Source organism: Neolamprologus multifasciatus, chromosome 16, assembly GCF_963576455.1.
Source record: "Neolamprologus multifasciatus chromosome 16, fNeoMul1.2, whole genome shotgun sequence".
Classification (NCBI taxonomy): domain Eukaryota; kingdom Metazoa; phylum Chordata; class Actinopteri; order Cichliformes; family Cichlidae; genus Neolamprologus; species Neolamprologus multifasciatus.
This window is the reverse complement of record NC_140454.1, coordinates 6,799,733-6,819,551: the sequence shown is the minus strand read 5'-3', so window position 1 is coordinate 6,819,551 and position 19,819 is coordinate 6,799,733. Positions and strand designations below refer to the sequence as shown.

Genomic DNA, 19,819 nt, shown 5'->3' with positions numbered 1-19,819 from the left:
AGCAGTCTGTCATGTTTCACTGACTGGTACAAAAACATCATAGCAGAACGGTTACACTCTTATGTGTAACACTTGCCAAGGAATCCTTTTCATCAAATTCTGATGATTTAAAGGACAAATGCAGTTAGTAAAATGGCATTCAATTGTGATTAGCCTTTTCCTTCTTGAATAAATATAATCCAAGACCTTGAGAAAAATATTAAGCTTTACTGATTTTATTTGTAGCTCTTTGGTCAAGAAAATAATTTGCTTTTGCAATGAATGTAGAACGTCTTATTAACACTGTACAAATGTTTAATCACAGCAATTGTATTTTAATGGCATTGCATTTGCATGTATATGATACAATAAAGTAATTAAAACCAAAATGTTACAAATAATAATAATAGTGAAAAGAAATTGTTGTACTGTCATGTAAGTTGCACACTGCTGTTACATTAACATCAAACTGGTCCTATTCCTTCACCTAAAAGTGTTAGGGAACGGCTGTGTGCAGACAGGAATAGAACCCAAGGTGCAGACACTCGGAGGCAAAACTTAAACTCAAAACCGCTTTAATGTTAAACTCAAATATAACATAACTAGAAATATCAAAATAAACTTACACCGGAGGACTGAAAAAACACAGCTATATAAACGGTAGATCGCGACAATGACAAACTGAAACACAGGGCTTAAATACATAGAGGGAGCAATCAGGGAATGGACAACAGGAGGGAAACACAGCTGGGGCAAATCAGAACTGACGAGACAAGGAAGCGTAAACTGAACACACTGAGATAAGACAGAGACCTTCAAAGTAAAACAGGAAACACATAACACAGACTGAACAAAAGACACAGACTCACATGCAGGCACTACAACAGAGGGAACAGAGATGTGGGACCAGGGCAGACACAGACACTGACTGGACACGGGGATATAGCAGACAGGGGAGACAGCAACCAAGGATTACACAGAGACAAACCATAAGACATGACTCTAACGAAAACCCAAAGACTAGAAATTATAAATAATATAATAAACTCAAAAACCCTGGGTCAACGACCCAGGCATCCTAACAGTATCCCCCCCTAAAGGGCTGGCTCCCAGACAGCCCAACCCGAAACACCAAAACAAAAAACAACCCAACCAGGGTGGGCGGCAGGGGAACAGGATGGAGGGACCGAAATGAAACAAATACACGGAGCCAGAGACAAAAAATACAGGGAGCAAAAGCCCAAAACAGAACAAAACAACAGCAACGCGGCCCAGCAACAGTCCAAAAGAAAACAGACAAAAAGCCCATGAAAGGCGCAGAGGCCCAGGTACCAGTCCCGAAAAGGTTCAGGAGGCCGGCCCGGAGGCTGACAGCACAACAGTCCAAACCCGGGAGGCACCGGCGGCGACCGAGCAGGTCAGGAGGCCGGCCGGGCGGGAGGCACCGGCGGCGACCGAGCAGGTCAGGGGGCCGTCCGTGACGGCAATGATGTCCAGCCATCGGCCCGGAAAGTGGCCGAACAGGACAAGCAGGCCGGACAGGACGAGCAGGCCGGACAGGACCAGACGGCATGGGGACCTCAGGTGCAGACGAAGATAGATGGGGCGAGGCCGGACCAGGCGAGGGCGAAGACTCGGAGGCCGGACCAGGCGAGGGCGAAGACTCGGAGGCCGGACCAGGCGAGGGCGAAGACTCGGAGGCCGGACCAGGCGAGGGCGAAGACTCGGAGGCTGGACCTGACGAGGGCGGCGCTGCAGGGAACGGCGTGGGAGCCGCAGGTGGTGGCGCTGCAGGCGACGCAGGTCGCTGGACGGGCCCCTCGGACCCTCCAGCGGGAACAGGAGGCCGGACGGGCCCCTCGGACCCTCCAGCGGGAACAGGAGGCCGGACGGGCCCCTCGGACCCTCCAGCGGGAACAGGCGGCTGAAGCGGTCCCTCGGACCCTCCAGCGGGAACAGGCGGCTGAAGCGGTCCCTCGGACCCTCCAGCGGGAACAGGCGGCTGAAGCGGTCCCTCGGACCCTCCAGCGGGAACAGGCGGCTGAAGCGGTCCCTCGGACCCTTCAGCGGCCCCTCCACTGGAGGGGCCACTCAGCCCCTCCAGTGGAGACTGAAGACGGCTGGAGCGGTTCTCCAGAACCCCCAGCGGGACCAACAGATGAATGCCCGACGGGCCCCTCGGACCCTCCAGCAGGACCAGGTTGCACAACAGATCAAGTCAGTGTGATGTCATAATCTCCAGAGTCAGAATGCTCAAATGGAGCATGCAATAAACAGTCACCGTCTCCCCCGAGAGGAGTTTGCTCAACAGTCCTGGAGTGGCGGCGGCCTGAACGCCGTTTCCTTCGGGATGAGGAAACAGGAACCGGTGGAGAAAAGGAGACCTCCTCCTCATCCTCCGACCACATAGCCGCCAGGAAAAAGGCAGGCGAACGAGGACCCGGCTGGTGTGGGGAGGGAGAGGAAGTCCGTGGCAGTGTTGAGACAGGTGGAGAGTGTGTGTTGTCCTGGGGCAGCGGTGGGGAAGATGTAGTGAGTGAGAGAGCAAGCTCACCAGCCTTGACTTGCTCTCTCCAGGCAGTAATGGTGCCATCCAACTTAGTGTCCTTAGCAAACTGAGAGAGCTGAGGGTTATGACGAATGATGGCATCTACTGCACTTAGCCCGACTGCCATAGTCCGTAAATCCTGTGACTGGGCAATGCGGTCGAGCAGACTCACCATCCGCATCATCTCGCCGTTGAACTCCGAGGAAAAAGAGTCTGCGGGATCCATGTTCTGGTCGCGATCTTCTGTTATGGAACGGCTGTGTGCAGGCAGGAGAAGGACCCAAAGTGCAGACTCCGGAGACAGAAAGTAACTCAAAACCGCTTTAATGTTAAACTCAAAAAAAGTAACAAAACTGAGTATCCAAAAAATAAACTTACACCGGAGGACTGAAAAAACACACAGCTAGATAAACGGTAGATCGCGACAATGACAAACTGAAACACAGGGCTTAAATACATAGAGGGAGCAATCAGGGAATGGACAACAGGAGGGAAACACAGCTGGGGCAAATCAGAACTGACGAGACAAGGAAGCATAAACTGAACACACTGAGATAAGACAGAGACCTTCAAAGTAAAACAGGAAACACATAACACAGACTGAACAAAAGACACAGACTCACATGCAGGCACTACAACAGAGGGAACAGAGATGTGGGACCAGGGCAGACACAGACACTGACTGGACACGGGGATATAGCAGACAGGGGAGACAGCAACCAAGGATTATACAGAGACAAACCATAAGACATGACTCTAACGAAAACCCAAAGACTAGAAATTATAAATAATATAATAAACTCAAAACCCCTGGGTCAACGACCCAGGCATCCTAACAAAAAGTTACCAAAACTTAAAATTAAATCAACAGGGAACTAACTGCTTTTGATCTTCACATTGTGTTCCATTGTGTTAAAACATCTTTGCAGACAGTTAAGATGTTTAATTACCTGACCTTCATAGAAGCAAAATATAAAAGTATTCACTGTACCTGTATGATGGACATGACTGAAACTGATAGCTTACATTTTTCCTGTGATGTTTTGCATAACGTCCAGGTTTTTCCACTTTGGAAAATTTGCAGGACAAGGGGATAGCACATCTTTTTGTCCAGTGTGTTTACTATTTTCAAGAAGCTTTTATTATTTGCCATGTTTAAACAACAGAACAACTCAGGCTGTTCATTGTTGGTCTTAAAGGCACAGTTTTATCATTGTTTAAATATCTATCTATCAGAGAGGTCCTTTTCTGTTACTATTGGACAATACTCCACTTCCTTTGCCCCAATTTGTTGTGGTGTGCCCCAGGGGTCTGTTTTGGGTCCAACTCTGTTCTCCTTATACATGCTGTCTTTGGGATTTCTTTTTAGGAAATACAACATCCCCTTTCACTGTTATGCTGATGACATCCAAATTTACTTCCCCTTGAAACTGGGTGTTTCTGTTCCACTGTAATGTTAAAGACCGGTTAGCACAAAATTTTCTCATCCTGAATGTAAATAAGACTGAAGTTATTGTTTTTGGAAGTCATTCGACTTTGGATAAGTTAACTGTTACCCTCAGTTCACTTGCTTGTCATTGTCAAAGGAAAATTGTTTATAGTGAGATCAGCTTCATGAAATGTGCTCTTTTATTTATCACTAAGCAAATTTCTACGTGACTTTTGACATGTACTTTTGTGTGATAAACAACTAACAGCTTGTTCTTTCTGTAATAACATACAGATTTAGAAAAAGGGGAACCTCAGCTCAGAGTTCTTAGAATAACTCTGTTATCTTTGTACACACACACACACACACACACACACACAAGCTTGTATAAATAAAGCACGCAGACAGTGATGAGACGCAGGTCTTGCGTCCATGACTGCCCTCGAGAGTAAAGACAACTGCAGTGTTTGTGTTTTCTAACTCAGGTGTCTTAGCTGAAGAACTGCGGGGTGATTTTTAGAAATCCCCTGTCAGTCATCATTCTCACACTGTAAGAAATCTTGGGAGTGTTTTTAGATAGCTTTTATTAATTAGAGAGGCAAGTGTCCACAGTTCAAACCAGTTTTTATCTGTTATGTGAAGCTTTATCTCCCTCCAAAAGACCTAGAAACACTTATTCATGCCTTCATCACCTCTAGACTGGACTACTGCAATTCTCTCTATTTTGGTCTTCAACACTCATGTCTCGCAGTTAGTCCAAAATGCTGCTGCTCATCATTTAACAGGTGTTAGAATGTATGAATGTATCACTCCAGTTTCAGCAAATTTACACTGGCTCCCTGTCAAATACCATATTAATTTTTTTTACTTAACTTTTAAAGTTTTAAATAATATGGCACCCAGCTATTTAAGCAAACTCCTCAACATTTATAACCCCAAAAGAGCACTGAGAGCTCTTAATATAACCGAGGTCTCGATTGAATCCTATTCAGTCTTTTAAATTAAGTCTTAAAACTCCCCTTTTTTCCATTTTAAACCTCTTATAGTCCCACACGTTGGACATTTTGTAGTCCTCTGCATTTAATCCCTTCACTCAGTGAAGCAGTGGGAAGCTACCAATCCAGCGCCTGGGGAGCAGTGTGTAGAGACTGTACCTTGCTCAAGGGTACCTCAGTGTAGCCTGGATTCGGTGGATTCGAGTCCCCAACCTTCCGATCAAGGGGCGACCACTCTACCTGAATTGTCCCCGCCCCCCCACAATGTTGGCTTTTAACTCAAGTTAATAACCTCAGACCTGCTTTTAACGTTAATACATTGTCCTCTCATTTATCTTTATGTGTTTCTCTATTTTCTTCTCTTGTTCCTAACTGATTGTGAAGCACTTAGGTCAACTCTGTTGCTTTTAAATGTTCTATAAAAATAAAGTTTGAATTGAATTGAATTGAAGTTCATTGGACACAAGGCCGCGTGGAATGTGATTGATTGGTGATTTCAGTGCATCTTTGTGAGATTAATGTATATGCAGATTGCCTGCTCACTTTCATTATACTTTTATGATCCACACAGTGGGTAATGAGCAACTTCAAGGGACAAGATCTAGACCTTCTGCTGAGTTTTGAATTTTGTTGTATATCTGTCTTTTCATGTAACATTAGTCATTCAGACTATTCCAGGAGACTTCAACCTTCAAACTTAAACTGCGTTATAGAAATGCTATTAGAAGTGACACTTCTGGTTTCAACACATACAGTATGACTTCCGATAAAACTTCTGTAAAAGACAAGAAGGAACTAAGCTAAAAACTTCCTCATTTATGCTTCAAGTAACGTGTACTGCAGAGCCGACTCTCTAAAAGAAACCTGACTATCTCAGGAGAGATGGAAGAAATCTATGTCAATGTTCAACATGGCAAGTCAGTCAACAGAAGCTCTTCAACAATTCAAACAGGTAAGAATTTCCAGTTTGATGGAGATTGTCAAAGGACTGAAATCCCCCAAACCTCATCCATCTAGGACTTGAAGTAATGTGATGAATAGGAACTCAGCGGGGTAACCATAGTTAAAAACAAGTTGTAAGCGTTGTGAAACTGGAGTCTCTGGAGCGGTGTCAGCAATATAATATTTCAGAGTGTTCCAGACGGTTAATTATAGCCAAACAACTGTGATCTAAAAATTGGAGCCACAAGTCTTTTCTTTGCTGCTAATTTTTTTGCGATGTTGAATTATGGACTTTGGAGGAACTATGAGACCATAGCGGTATTTAGTGGCAGTTATCCCATTTCATCTATTATGATTAGTCTTGGTGATTTATAAAGTGATTTATAGAAATTGGCTTTCGTGATTAAAATGAATATCTTACCTGCATTTAAAGTCTGAATTGTGTTGTTAAACGGTAAAGGTTAAAATATGTGTATGGCTATTATAGCTTTTATTGCTTATAAGAGGTTGCTCTAGCCCACAAGCTGACCGTCGCTTAGGGCGTTTATTTCTTGGCCTGCAACTTTAGGGAAACAAGGGGAGTGACTGACTGTACTTGACTGACAGAGTTGCTTAATCAGAGTATGTTATCAGAGAGAGTGGTATCATTATCTAGATGTAGGCAGTTAGGCATGTCTCCTTTAATTAGTTTCTAGTAATTCTAACTCAGAGCCTTAAGACGGACAACCAGTCCAGACTTACTGTACCGCAGTAACTGAGTATATGTTGCATATGTTGCATTATGTGAAAGACGTCTCTGACTTTTTTTTTCTTATCAGGTCCAAAGAGCTCTGACGGGAAGTTTCACAAAGCTGTTATTCTTACTTTGGGGCTGCTGAGTGTTTCCCTGTTGGTTGGGCTCATTGGCCTTGGTCTTCACTGTGAGTTTTGTTCACATTTAGCTTTATTCAGTTCATTTTTATATTCTGTATTCCGTATTCATACGGGCAGTTTATGCCAAGCCTTCAGTGCTCGTTTAGTTCGCTCATCTATGAGAACACAGTCATGTGTTAATTTATCATCGAATTATTTATAACTTCATTACATCACTGTATATAATTAGAAAATAATAAGAAAATATGGCTGTTCCTGAATACAAAACAAATAAAAATAACAACAGATATTTATTATTCTTCTCCACTAGCTTCATTGTCATTGTATGAGAGAAATAACAAATTATAGGCACTATTAGAATAGCTGTTTTTATTTACAGATACGGAAGACAATGGATTCCAGTGACTCCAAAGTGAGACTGCATTAAACATTGTTTGGCCAAATGTATTTCTAAACAGTGTACATGTAATGTACACATGAACACATGTACACATCAAATAATTTCAGTCGCTGAAAGGACCAAGCTGCAGGCACCCCGTTATTCCAACAGACACCATCTTTCTTAGGTGGCAACTATGGTGTTATTTTTGTGCCTCTATTCTAACTGCACGTAAAAAAAAAAACTTTGCAAGCGCAAATGTTGCATTTTGTGGAGTAAATTATTTTTGAGCGAAGAAAAGTGTAGCTTAAACTAGATTAAAACCAACAGTGGTCTTAAAAAATTATATATTTTAAAATGAAATAATTAAACATACTAACCGAAAATGCATTTGGCAACATTCTGGACCATGTTTCCGGAATGCAGTAGCTAGCAAGCTGATTGGAGACCGTAACAGCCAATCAGAATTTTCGCTTCCAAGTCTGTGATTGGTTGGTTGGTACACCTAGAATGGTGTACAGAGAGTTGAGGGTGCACCAAGCAGAGATGTTGTGAGCACGAACGTCACACTGAGAACAGCCAACAACTGAGCAAGAGGGGCTGTTATTGTGTGTGTATATGCATAATAGCAAACACTGAAATACATTTCTTGCACGCAGCAATGAAATTTGTTTGCTCCAATTAAACGTTTTTTCACCCAAAATAATTTTCTCCTCAAAATGCAACATTTGCACTTGCAAATTTTTTTTTTTTTTTTTAACCTGCACTCATAGAACAGAGGCACAATAATAATGCCATAGGTAACATATATTGTAACAAAGCCTGTCAGTATTGACCAACTCAGTTGTTAGTTTTGTCCTTAACATAATAAACATAAATATGTCATTTTTAAAATGTTTTTATTTCCAGATCACAGTGAAGCTGCACATTTCTCTTTTCTCAAAAACAACCTGACTGAGCATCTCCAGGCCTCTATTAATGCGATGTCATTCATGACCAGAGAGAGAGACCTGCTGAATTCAAGCATCACTGAGCTAAAGAAAGAACTAATTTTAACCAGACTGAGAGAGAAAACTTGTCCAGCAGGATGGAGGATATTTAGTAGTTCTTGTTATTTCCTCTCCAATGACTCTGGTTCATGGACAAGAGCCAGACAGGACTGCAAAGACAAAGGAGCAGATCTAGTTGTCATTGACTGCAACAAGGAGCAGGTACTTCCCTAACAGTTGACCAGACTGCTTAGTTAATGATATGACCATAATCATAATAATGTGTAAGTAAATAAACGAAGTAACTACAGATCGAATTGCATCCAATGATCTTTAAGAATGACATTCTTAAAGTTGTTTTAGCTGAATGGAAAGCCATGTGTGTGGGTTTGTTTGTTTGTTTGTTTGTTTTTAACTGGAAAGAAAAAGTCATTCTCAGCATGTATCTTCTTCCATCATGGTGGGGTGAGTTGATGCCAAATAGTAGGATTTTGGAGAAAGAGAAGGAAGTTAGTCAGAACTGAGGAGACTGCACTGCCAGAAGGCTACATCGCAGACACTGAGGACAGCTAGAAGTACCTTAGAATTATACAAATGGCAACCATGAAGAGGCCGCTAGAAAAGCCACAACCAAATACCAGTCATGTCAAGTCCTAAGGTGTCAATTGAATGGCAAGAACAAGATCTGCTGAATCACCACGTACAACCTGCCAGTCATCATATACCCTACTGGGATAACCAGCTCGCCAAAGGAGAAGATAGAATCCCTGACATCAAGACAAGAAAGCTCTTTACCATGTATGGAGGGTTTCACCCCACGTCCTGCACCCTGACATTTTATGTGAAGCTGAAGGAAGGAGGATAAGGACCAGTGATTGTCAGAACCTTCATCCAGAATAAAACAACAAAAATGGGAATATCAGGAAGATGGCCACAGTTAATTTGTGCTTGGCGAATACCTAGGGCATTAGAAACCAGAGAAAAAAAGATGAGCAAGAACATCATGGAAGGACAGTATGTACTACGGGCAGATAGAAGAAGTGGCTGATATCAAAAAATCCTACCAGTGGCTGGACAAAGTTGGACAGAAAGACAGCACGGACGCTCTAATCATGGTAGCACATGAACAAGCCCTGTACATAAGACTGAAGGCGGGGGTCTATGGTGGTCTAAGTCTCGAGGTCAAAATGGGGTACAATACCCCTAATATAATTTAATGTATAATAGCTTCATTTTCTGTTTAATGATTTTATAATAGTGATTCAATTTTTAAAATATCATTTGTATCTTTTTTTTTATCATTAAAAACAGACTTTTCTCTCCAAGTTAACAAAGTCAGAAACATGGAGCTGGATTGGTTTGATGGATGGGAGCAATGAGGGAACCTGGAAATGGGTTGATGGATCTTCTCTCACTCTAAGGTTACAGGCCCTTCTTTATTTTATTCCTTTTTTCCCCTTTCTTAAATATAATTTTTACTATGTATTAAATGAGAAAGAAATCAAATTAAAAATAATTTGTGTAGAAATTTACTGATGTTAAAAAAAATGTTTGTTTTTGTTGTTTGTTTTTCTTTAAAAATGTTTACAAAGTATGCAAATCACCACAGATCACTGTTTCTTTTCACTTTTTTATCACGTTTGCATTTGAAGAGTATCCCATTTTGAACAAAAGAAAAAGATTAGGTAGTTTGCATTACTTGTTGTGCAGATCATAAGATATGACAAGCAATGCTGGCTGCTCAGCATGCAAAGAATGTTCTGTATTTATTTGTCACACATACAAGTGTTTATGGTTTTAGAGAAATAATCTGTCAAGAATCACATTTGATTATTAAGTCCCACCCACATTTTATCGCGCATGTATTCTAAGTATTAACTTTACACTTTGAAACTACCTCTGTGCATCAGCTGTTTGCCAGAGATGCGGTTCTGAGTTTGCTGCTTTTACAGTTTGCTCATTTACTTTTTATTTGCTACACTGATCTGTGCATGTGTATAATCACCTACAGATCATAAACATCACAGTTCTGCTTGGCTTCTACTCTGGTCTTCCATCAGTCTCGCATCAAAGAGCATGGATTTATCCATGGTGTGCGTTTGCAAATAACCACAAAATTCTGCTGGGCTCTAAAGTGATCTAGGTCCAGCCTTTGATAATGGGACGTTGAAATGCACATGACAACAGAAAGTATAGATGGATTCTTATTGCTCAGTTTGTTTCCACAGACAATACTCAACTGTTGCCACAAGGTGGCAGTAATTTACATGATAAAGGCAAATACCATGATCTTCTATCCTTTTATGAGAGAGACATGATATAATTTAATGGTGCGGCATTCAAGCAGGCCAAGAACTGCCTCTGAGTTAAAACATACCAATGAAAAAACGTACCATGGCATACGCAGATGAACCACAACAGACAAGCGATTGACAGGAATTCCAAAATATTTATATTTGATCCTGGAATTCTTGGCAGTATTTTGACACATACCAGCAATCACACATCGTTAACAGGCCAGTGTTTTTGCCACTCTGCAGAAATAGCTGAGGAGCCTCTTAACTGTTCTAGACTAAACCTTAGAATCACCGACAAAAGAAAATGTAATAATAACTTTAAAAGTATACACTTGTCGAACTCCAGGCGTCGTGAGCCGGTGTCCTGCAGGTTTTAGATATTGCCCTGAGTCAACACACCTGGATCAAATGATTCATTCATTACCAGGCCTCTGGAGAACCTCAAGACATGTTGAGGAGGTAATTTAGCCATTTGAGTCAGCTGTGTTGGATTAAGGACACATCTAAAACCTGCAGGGGTGTCCCGCAGGCCCTCAACTCCTGGAGTTCGACTCCTCTGAACTAGAACAAAAATGACGTTAACCAAATTAAACCACAATACTACGCGTGGGCATACCACCACTTATGCCACTTAAAGCCTTTATTGTATCATACACCATACATAGAACTTTGAGGTTATATAATGACTTGGGATGTCTCTGTTCATTAAGACTAAATAATTTAGATTTGCTAAACCCATAACGCAGAAAAAAAAAAACACCACAAGCGATCCAGAGATTTATTTTGCGCAGTACAAATATCAGTGTTACTAGAGTTATCATTTTTAGGCTCAGTACAGAAAAAATGTAAATGTGTACAAAAATGGGAATCATGGAAAGACTTCTAATATTAGAGATTAACAGTGTCACCATTGTCTTGTTCTGAAACCTGTTAGGTACTGGGAGGCTAAGCAGCCTGATAACGGTGGTGGTGATCCAAAGTGGGGTGAAGAAGACTGTGCCCATATTAGAACTGGCAAGGATACAGAAGAAAACTGGAACGACCGCTCATGTAATGCTACTCTGAGGTGGATCTGTGAGAAACTGGCTTAGCACTGAGCTATATGTTTACATGCTTTTGAAAGTCATAGTGCCAGTTCCATCTCATCAAGAATATTAAAAAGGTTTATTTGAACGGTTCAGAGTACCTGAAACCAGTTATGCCGTGGTTACTAGACACTGTCTGTATTTATGTAGATTTAAATGGAAGAAGAGCTGTTCGGTAACTCCAGAGGTAGAGGTAGAGAGTCACTGTAATTTCAAGAAATAAAATCTTTACTCCAAGTAGAAAAGCCATAGTTCATGAAAAGCTATGACTATTTAAGAGTTAGTTAAAAAAGAAAAGAAAAAAAAGGTTAAATTCCAAACATAAAAACAGATAGACTGTATATAAAAGATAGTTGCACCATGCAAGTTAAAAATGAAGCCAGGGTGGAAATGTCATATACCTGTCTTTTTTTTCTACTGACCAGCAGAGGGCAACCTTGTAGCTGTCTAGAACTCTACTTCTCGCTTGATTTAAAACCTCAGTAAATATTTTTCTAATGACTTTATGGTCTCATTCAGTAGTATTATGACTTTATCATGTTTCGTTTGGAAAGTGCCATTTAAAAAATACCATGCCATATAAATAAAATATGGCATTGTGAATGAAACTCTATCAAATAATATACAAGTTAATATTCTATCAATACCTATATAAACACATACTGTGTTGTTATCCAGATTGATTAACTGTATTTACATTAAATTAAATTAAAATTGTGTGATAATGTGCAAACATTAGATATAATCGAACAAGTTTCCATTGCTTTGAGTAACAGATGAATGGAAATACATCAACACCTCACATGCACACACAAATTTTTTGATAAATTACTTATTGTAAAATCCTGGCTCGATGCCGCTAGAGGGCTCTACTGGGTGTGAGCTTTGACACCTACATACCTATCAGTCACATCTGCAAATAAAATGACTTCACAGGAAGGTCTTTCACATAATTTAAGCTTGATTTTAATTTTAACTTTTAAAACAGCTTTTAAAGCATGACCGATAGTTTTCTGGTCTATGGTTGGTGAATGAGGAACAACATAGTAGTCCTCTATTACAAAAAAATGTGTTTGTACACACACAAACACAAAAAGCCACACACAAACACACTACTGAGCAAGGAAAAAAAACAATATATTAATCTAAGATAGACTGCAGCCTCAGTGTTTTAAAAGAAAATACATGCCAGCCTAGAAGGGCCTCTTGTGGCCATGTGAAGTGCAATATTGATATGTCACCTTGTGTGACATATCAATATGTGCTATATATCTGCTAAATGTGTAAATGTGCACATTTAGCAGAAAAGGCAGCAGATGTTTTTAGGCTGGATTTAAAAAGGTTTCAGGTTAGTGGTAGAAGAGAGCAAGATGTCAATATATTTGTTAAGTAATCATGAGGCCCCCATTAAATGAAGAAAATAAACAAAAAGGTGTCTTAATTTTTAGAAAACTATCATAAGACTATTATTTAGACTAGATTTTAACTGAATCCTGGCACTATTTGCAAATCCCCAATGCTGGAGACGTTCACTCAGTCTGCTGTTTTCTACACTAAGTGCTGTGTAGAGAATATAACAGTAAGCAAAACCATCCAGGTTTTTCCAAAATGGAAGAGGAGGAATAGTATACCCATTATGTCAAACTGAGTGATTTGTGGCCCCAATAAATGATTTGTGACCCTAGGAAGTAATAAAGGAAGTAATAAAACATAAGGTAGCCATAAAAGTATTATATTCATAAAAGTATGATATTCATAAAATTATGATGTTCATCCAAAATATGCTAGTTCATAGCTCATTGCTTTCCCCCCAAAAAAAGAACTAATTGATTATTTAAAAGTTTTTATATCAAATAGCATTCTTTATTTTTTAAGCCATTAAAAAGTTTTAACTTTTTATGCTTAAAAACGCCATCTGGTGGTGGGTCAGTGTGTGTGTGTGTGTGTGTGTGTGTGTGTGTGCGTGCGTGCGCGCGCGCGCGCGGAGGTGCGTGAAAATGTGTTAAACCAGAGTAAAAGTGCTTAGTTAAACTTGTGCTTTTGTAACGTTCAGTATGGCGAGACATACAAGACAGCTACAAGCCACACTGTCTATAGTATGCGGACAGCATTGTATATTTTTTCTAGCCTAGAAATCATGTGGAAAGACATGATGTACTTGCTTTATATAACTCTAATCAAAACAAAAATGATAACATGGTCTCGTGTTTTGTAAAACGATTTATCAGATGTGTATTAATATGTAAGGCTAGCAATTTTAATCAAACTTCGTGTTCTCTGAAAGCTTTTAATGATTGTCATTTGTGCTAAAAAATAATTTCAATAAAACTAAAAACGTTTCTGGGGGGGAAAAGTGGTGTATTGTGCTTTTTTGTAAAATAAAAACATGAGAGACAATTAAATTAAAAAAAACATAACAATAACGTTTTATTTTTGGTTTTTGATTACATCAGAAATTTAACCATGTGGGTCATAAGGCAATTTTCTTCTTTTTTTTCTTAACAATAACATCTTCTTCGGATGATCTGTGGTATTCTCCTGTTTCTCTTGAACCTTTTAATGCTGCTATTTCCCTTCTGGCCGATAAGTTTCCAATAGTGGATAGGGGTATTTTTAGATCCGCCAAAGTTCGTGCAAGTGAACTCCGAGAGCTTGCTAAAAATTTCATCAAGTCGAGCGTATGACTTCCAGGTATAGGGTTTTGTCTATGCATCAATTCGCCGTCCTCAGTCCATCCACTGTGACCTTTTTATGACAGGCGATCGTGGTTTTTCACACCTGGTACCATCACCAGTGTGTGAATGACTGGATATGTAAAGCGCTTTGGGGTCCTTAGGGACTAGAAAAAGCGCTATATAAATACAGACCATTTACCATTTAATATTCTATGCATTACATATTCAGTGTTTCTCTTTGAGCGTGGATTTATGTTGGTTAAAACATCATGTAAAACCTTATTCACACTTCCCATCTGCTCCCCCTCCTCACTTTCTTCCTGCTGGTAGTCATCTGATCTCTCATTATGCCCCCCTTGACGCTTCGCGGGGAGGCTTAGTGTTATTTGTTTGCTTTCATCTAATTTCTGTCTCTCAAGTACAAGGTACTTTTGTAAAAGCATGTTATACTTTTTTATTTTCTCATCGGGGGTTAGACCCTGAGTCTCCAATACACGTCTCATTTGACTGTCCAGGTCATCCTCGTCTTTGTCTCTGATGCTTGGTCGAGAAGCATTTGCATGCGTTTCCTGTAAATGTTTGATCTGCTCGGGGGAGATCAGATACATTTTCTGCATTTTTATTTGCCAATGGCACCTATAGCTAAATCAGCTACGATAGGTAACACTGTTGTGAGCAGTGGTAAGAGGAAACCACCTTTTTGAGTCATTAGCTTCTTTTCTTCCTGACTCCCTCACGTCTGTTTGCCATCTGTCTGATTTTCTCTCTATGTTGTTTCAACTTCTTATGCTGGCATTGTGTGATTGGAATATTTCCTTTTAAAAGATTCATACAAATCGAGTGAACATTTTTCTAAAATAACCTTACGAATTTTAGGGAAACTTGTGGTTAGTGTTTTCAGCAAAGCAATGTTTCCTCTCAATCTTACAGACATTGTTTCTCTTATTTTTTCCGGGGTAAGAAAACACACAACTGTTCTGAGGGTAGTCTGAGTTGCTCTCGACAGGTGGGGGTTAAATCTATCAATAAATATCCCAGATTATAACAAGACACACATTATGCTCTGCTCTCAATCTAGCGAGCCTGTCTTGAGTGGCCATGTTAATGTCTGAAAAAGAAGCACCTAACAGAGGGTTAACATCGGCCTGATTTGAAAAACACGTAACACAACCAAGTAGCAGCGCAAAAATTCCCACACGTATTTTTTACTGCTAATCTCGGCATAGTCATCTACATAATAACTACCGAGCTGTTTTTCCCCTTGATTGAGTGCGTGTCTGATAAAAACACCTTGTTTGTAAGAGAGATATTCAAGCAATTGAATTGAGGATGAGGAAAATTATTTGACCTGATTACGGTAATTTAGCGGGCACGGTATTGCTAAAGAATTGGCTGGAATGAAGTTTGTGAAATAAGTTTTTAGGCACGTGCTAGCAAGGGTGTTGCGGCTGAAAGGATCTACTCCTGTCTCTTCAATAAATCAGTTTCTGAACAATGTGCAACCCCGAGCTAGAATTTCAACATCGTTTTCACAATATAAAAGGGCCTCTTTCATGAAATTGAAGGTGCCGGAGCTGACCGAATCATACCATTTGTAAAATTCTTTCCTGCCCTGTGTTGTCATACGCTCGAGACTATAGGCAGAGGGCGGACGATAAGGGCCTACATAAGTGATGTTTTGTCTGCAGCTGAAAGAATGGGGGGAAAAGCCCTTAATGGTGTCTGAAAAACCCATTGCTTTCGGTATAGCTCACAGCGTCATAGACAGGAAGCACAAGGAGTCGGTGTAGCGCTGGTTAAAATCTGGGTCTGTAAAGCTGATCACTTTCGAGCCTTGCATGATTAAGTTTGGTTTTAAACCTTGCTTAACCATAACGCGGAGAATAATGTAAAAATCAAAGCCCTTAGCATTATGAGCGATAAAGATAGAGCCCTTAAACAGAGGTCGTCTGAAATGTGCGAGAAACTTTTCAGCACAATCCTCGCCCTGCGAACTCCAACAGTTACCATCTGATGTTTTTGTACACACCAGAAAAGGACTGTGTTCACCATGATCATTTACAAACGTTTCAAAATCATAGAAAATCAACTTGTCGTTATGTTTTGTCTCGCATTCTAAAACCTGCATGTAGCACTCATGTGTTTGCTGATCACTAGTGATGGGTCGTTCGCGAACGAAATGGCTCTTAGAGCCGGCTCTTTGAAGTGAACGACGCGAGCCGGCTCCTTATTGGGAGCCGTGAGTTATTGTTTTCTTTTTCTCTCACCCTCTCTCACGCCCTTTTTTCCACTAAACTCCGCATGCGCGGCCTGTACTTTGCGCTGGGCAGAGGGGGGAGGGGCCTTAGTTACACTTGCAGTAGCACAGGAACAGAGCCAGAGAGAAAGAGAGCGAGGGACAACAACGTCACATTAGAAAGGTAAAGTAATCATCTGCTATTTTCAGTTGCAGATGATAAAGGATTCAGAAATCATGCAGGCCCATATGACAGAGAATGTGCATCTTCTTTTTGTTTTAATATTTTAATTTATATATAATTGTGTTGTGGTTTGCAGTGTTTTGTGTTGTTTCACGTTAAATTTGTTTAAAAGGAAAAAGCTGAAAATTTAAATAGTTAAAAGTTTAAAATGTAAATAGTTGTTTTTTGTATTATATGATTTATTTATTACATTTTATGTGGAGTGAATAAATAAAGTATATTTATGGTGGACCTTAGAGACAAAGCACGTACAAACTCCAAAACACGTACAAACTCCAAAACACGTACAAAAGACAACAGAAGTGCTCCAGGTTTCTAGGGCGCAGTGTTGAGCTTTTGTTACCTAGTGGCTACACAAGCCAGGAAGTATCAACAACCGGATTTGGTGTGTGGTAGTAACAGGTAAATTAACTTTTTTTTTAAATTATTTGAATAAATATGAGTGCTTGTCTATAAATACACAAACAATACACACGTTTTCAATTGTGTAATTTAAGTGATCTGGGTAGCTGTGTTTGGAAGTTCAGTTAACGCTAGAAATGTGTTTTGGAGTTTGTATATGCTTTAGAGTTTGTACGTGATTTGTCTCTAGGGGCCATATATAAACATATATAAATAAAACCACTTTTTTTACATTAGTAATTCCTTTTCTGCATAATTTTATATTATTGTTAATGATTAAATAATTAAAGCAACAAAACAACCTGAAGAGCCGGTTCGGAGCCAAAAGAGCTGGCTCTTTTTAGTGAGCCGAGCCGAAAGAGCCGGATCTCTAAAAAGAGCCGGAAATCCCGTCACTACTGATCACACGAGTTTTCCTGCCGACAGATTGGGCATTTGCTCTTTTGACATTTGTGAGGTTTGCCGTTTGCTGCTAAACAATAAAGCCGCGAACACTTGACACATTTTTTATAGAGCTGACAGTTGCTGGCGAGTTTTTAACACCTCTCTACAAGCTTTTTATGGTTCTGGAAACAGAGCGGAGACCTACAGGTGCGATTACAATCTGGGCATAATACAGAAGACAGGATGTCGCCACTACACGTGGATTGCATGCAGACAGAGCAATGACCCTGACAGTAATGGGATAGAATATGGTTATAACCACTGTAACAGTATTTACAGTAACAGTAACTGTACAACATCGCCTGTACATGCATGGGAGAACACCCTGTTTGATATTTCACGGGCACTCCCCATTACGCCTTGATAATAATGTGCATAATCGGGTATGTCGTTTGGAGGCAGGAAATTCAAAATTTCTCTAATTTGAACATTATTAAATTTATTTCTAAAAACTATAGAGGGTTGTGGTGAATTGTCGGCGCAACTCTGGTCTGGATTACTGCCTAGTTGAAAGGAATGATCGCGATCATTGTTTGTGGGGTTGTGGTTGAGTGGCTCGTTAGCAGACACATTGTTTGGGGAAAAGGTGAGCAATTGTTGGCTATGAGAGTCATTGAAACAATTTTCATTTAACCTATTTATCTAGCTCAATAAGTCTAAAGGTATTTGAACCTCACCCCGTGTTTCTGCCAAGGCTGCTAAAGCCTGATTAAGCGCTAGAAACGGGTCTGGTGAGGAAATGTTATGTGCCAGACTCAGCTGAGAATGAGCCACGTCTGACTCTGTTTGGATCTCACCATGCTCCACACCCAAACTTTGAGAGCTATTTTGCGAGACACTTTCACTAGGCGCTAATCGGGCTAGAGCTAAATTAAGCATTTCTAAACGGTCATTATTATTATTAATGATCACATCAGGTTGCTCACCGCTTTGTGGAGGTGTATTCTGTGAATGAACAGTATCTTGATTTAACCTAGCTAACGCTATTTCTAAAGCAAGAAATGGGTCTGTAATATCATGTTCCTGGTTATCCATTTTTATTGAGTGACAAGAATATGTAAAAGCACAGTTGTTTGAAAAGCAAAGATAAAACAGCTTTTCATATGATGAGCGGAATTAATTCAACCACGAGACATACTGCTCGAAGAGCGATAGAAACGAGCTGGTCTCCTCTGCACTTTGTCCTTGTGCTCCTTTTCCTTCTGGTCCTACTGCTCGTACTGTTGCTCCTGAGACGCTTAAGTAGACCTAACAATTTAAGAGTAAAAAAAAAACAAAAACAGTGAGTTATGTTAGATACAAAAGGATAGTTGTATAAAATGAGAAAAAAGTGAGAAAATAGAGAGACTGACCGTGTTTGGCTCACAAAAGCAGGCGCTGTGAATTTCGTCTGCCTGAGGGGGGAGAAGAAGCGTTGGTCGGGATGGTGCTCCGGGAGCCAGGAGCGCGAGGAACGACCGCGGAGAGCAAATCTTGCCTCTCCCGGGCGGACAGACGAATATTTTTCCCCGAGGGTCACAGGAGAGAAGAAGCGCCGGTGGGGATGGAGCTGTGGTCGGAAGAAGGACTCGGAGCCCTCGGGAACAGATAGTTATCCAGATCCGAGATGTCTAAAAAAAAAAAAAAAGAAAGTTTGATAAATGAAAGACGGTTAATGTTATTTTTTCTTGTACAATTAGCTGTTAAGAGGGAGAACAAGAATGAAACAAACCTACCGATTTGATCAAGAGAATCAGCGGGACTAGAGGTGAGCACGCTTATTTCAGAGTCTAAAAAGAAATAACGAGTATTAAAAACAGGCAAAAAACAGTAAAACTATAAACATAATATGAACAAGAGTAAGAAATGGGGTACCTGATGAGGACATGATAGCTGGTGCAGTATAGCGTACTAAAGTACTTTTACCCAAGAGTGGTAAAGTAGAGCTTACATAGATTTTTAAAGTGTATTCCATGTGTTACAAAGCCTATTTGCATGGTTTTTTGAAGATGAAAAGGTTTGACAGAATGGTTAAAAGTGTAGCCTGGGTATATTTTATGGGCTAAGTTTTATTTCCAGTTGGATATATCTGAATAGTTCTGTTGTTCATTTTACTGTGTTGGTAGTAGTGATAAGGAAGTGTGTTTAGGTGCTTTTACTTTGAAAGGAAGCGAGCGGAAGGAGAGACGGAAAAGCAGAGGCAGCCACGTGCTAACTTGGCAAATCGGAGATAGCCCTAAAGGCGGACTTCGCGGGGCGTCACCTGACCTGCACGGAGTGGGAGGCTACTGACTGCCAAGGCGGACCGATTAGGTTTGCTGCT

At 40.5% G+C, this 19,819-nt stretch overlaps 1 protein-coding gene across 2 annotated transcripts; it reads left to right on the top strand.

Moving 5' to 3' along the window:
- The first annotated feature begins 2,223 nt into the window (after positions 1–2,223).
- LOC146500139 (CD209 antigen-like protein C) lies at positions 2,224–19,148 on the top strand. Of its 2 annotated transcripts, XM_085136247.1 has the most exons (5): positions 2,224–5,903; positions 6,712–6,813; positions 8,055–8,356; positions 9,446–9,555; positions 11,366–19,148. In XM_085136247.1, the coding sequence occupies exons 1-5, from the start codon at positions 5,834–5,836 to the stop codon at positions 11,520–11,522; spliced, it is 741 nt and encodes a 246-aa protein (XP_084992373.1). In that variant the 5' UTR covers positions 2,224–5,833; the 3' UTR covers positions 11,523–19,148. The 2 variants fall into 2 exon arrangements, with proteins under 2 accessions (XP_084992373.1, XP_084992374.1); XM_085136248.1 differs by lacking the exon at positions 6,712–6,813.
- The last annotated feature ends 671 nt before the right edge of the window (positions 19,149–19,819 follow it).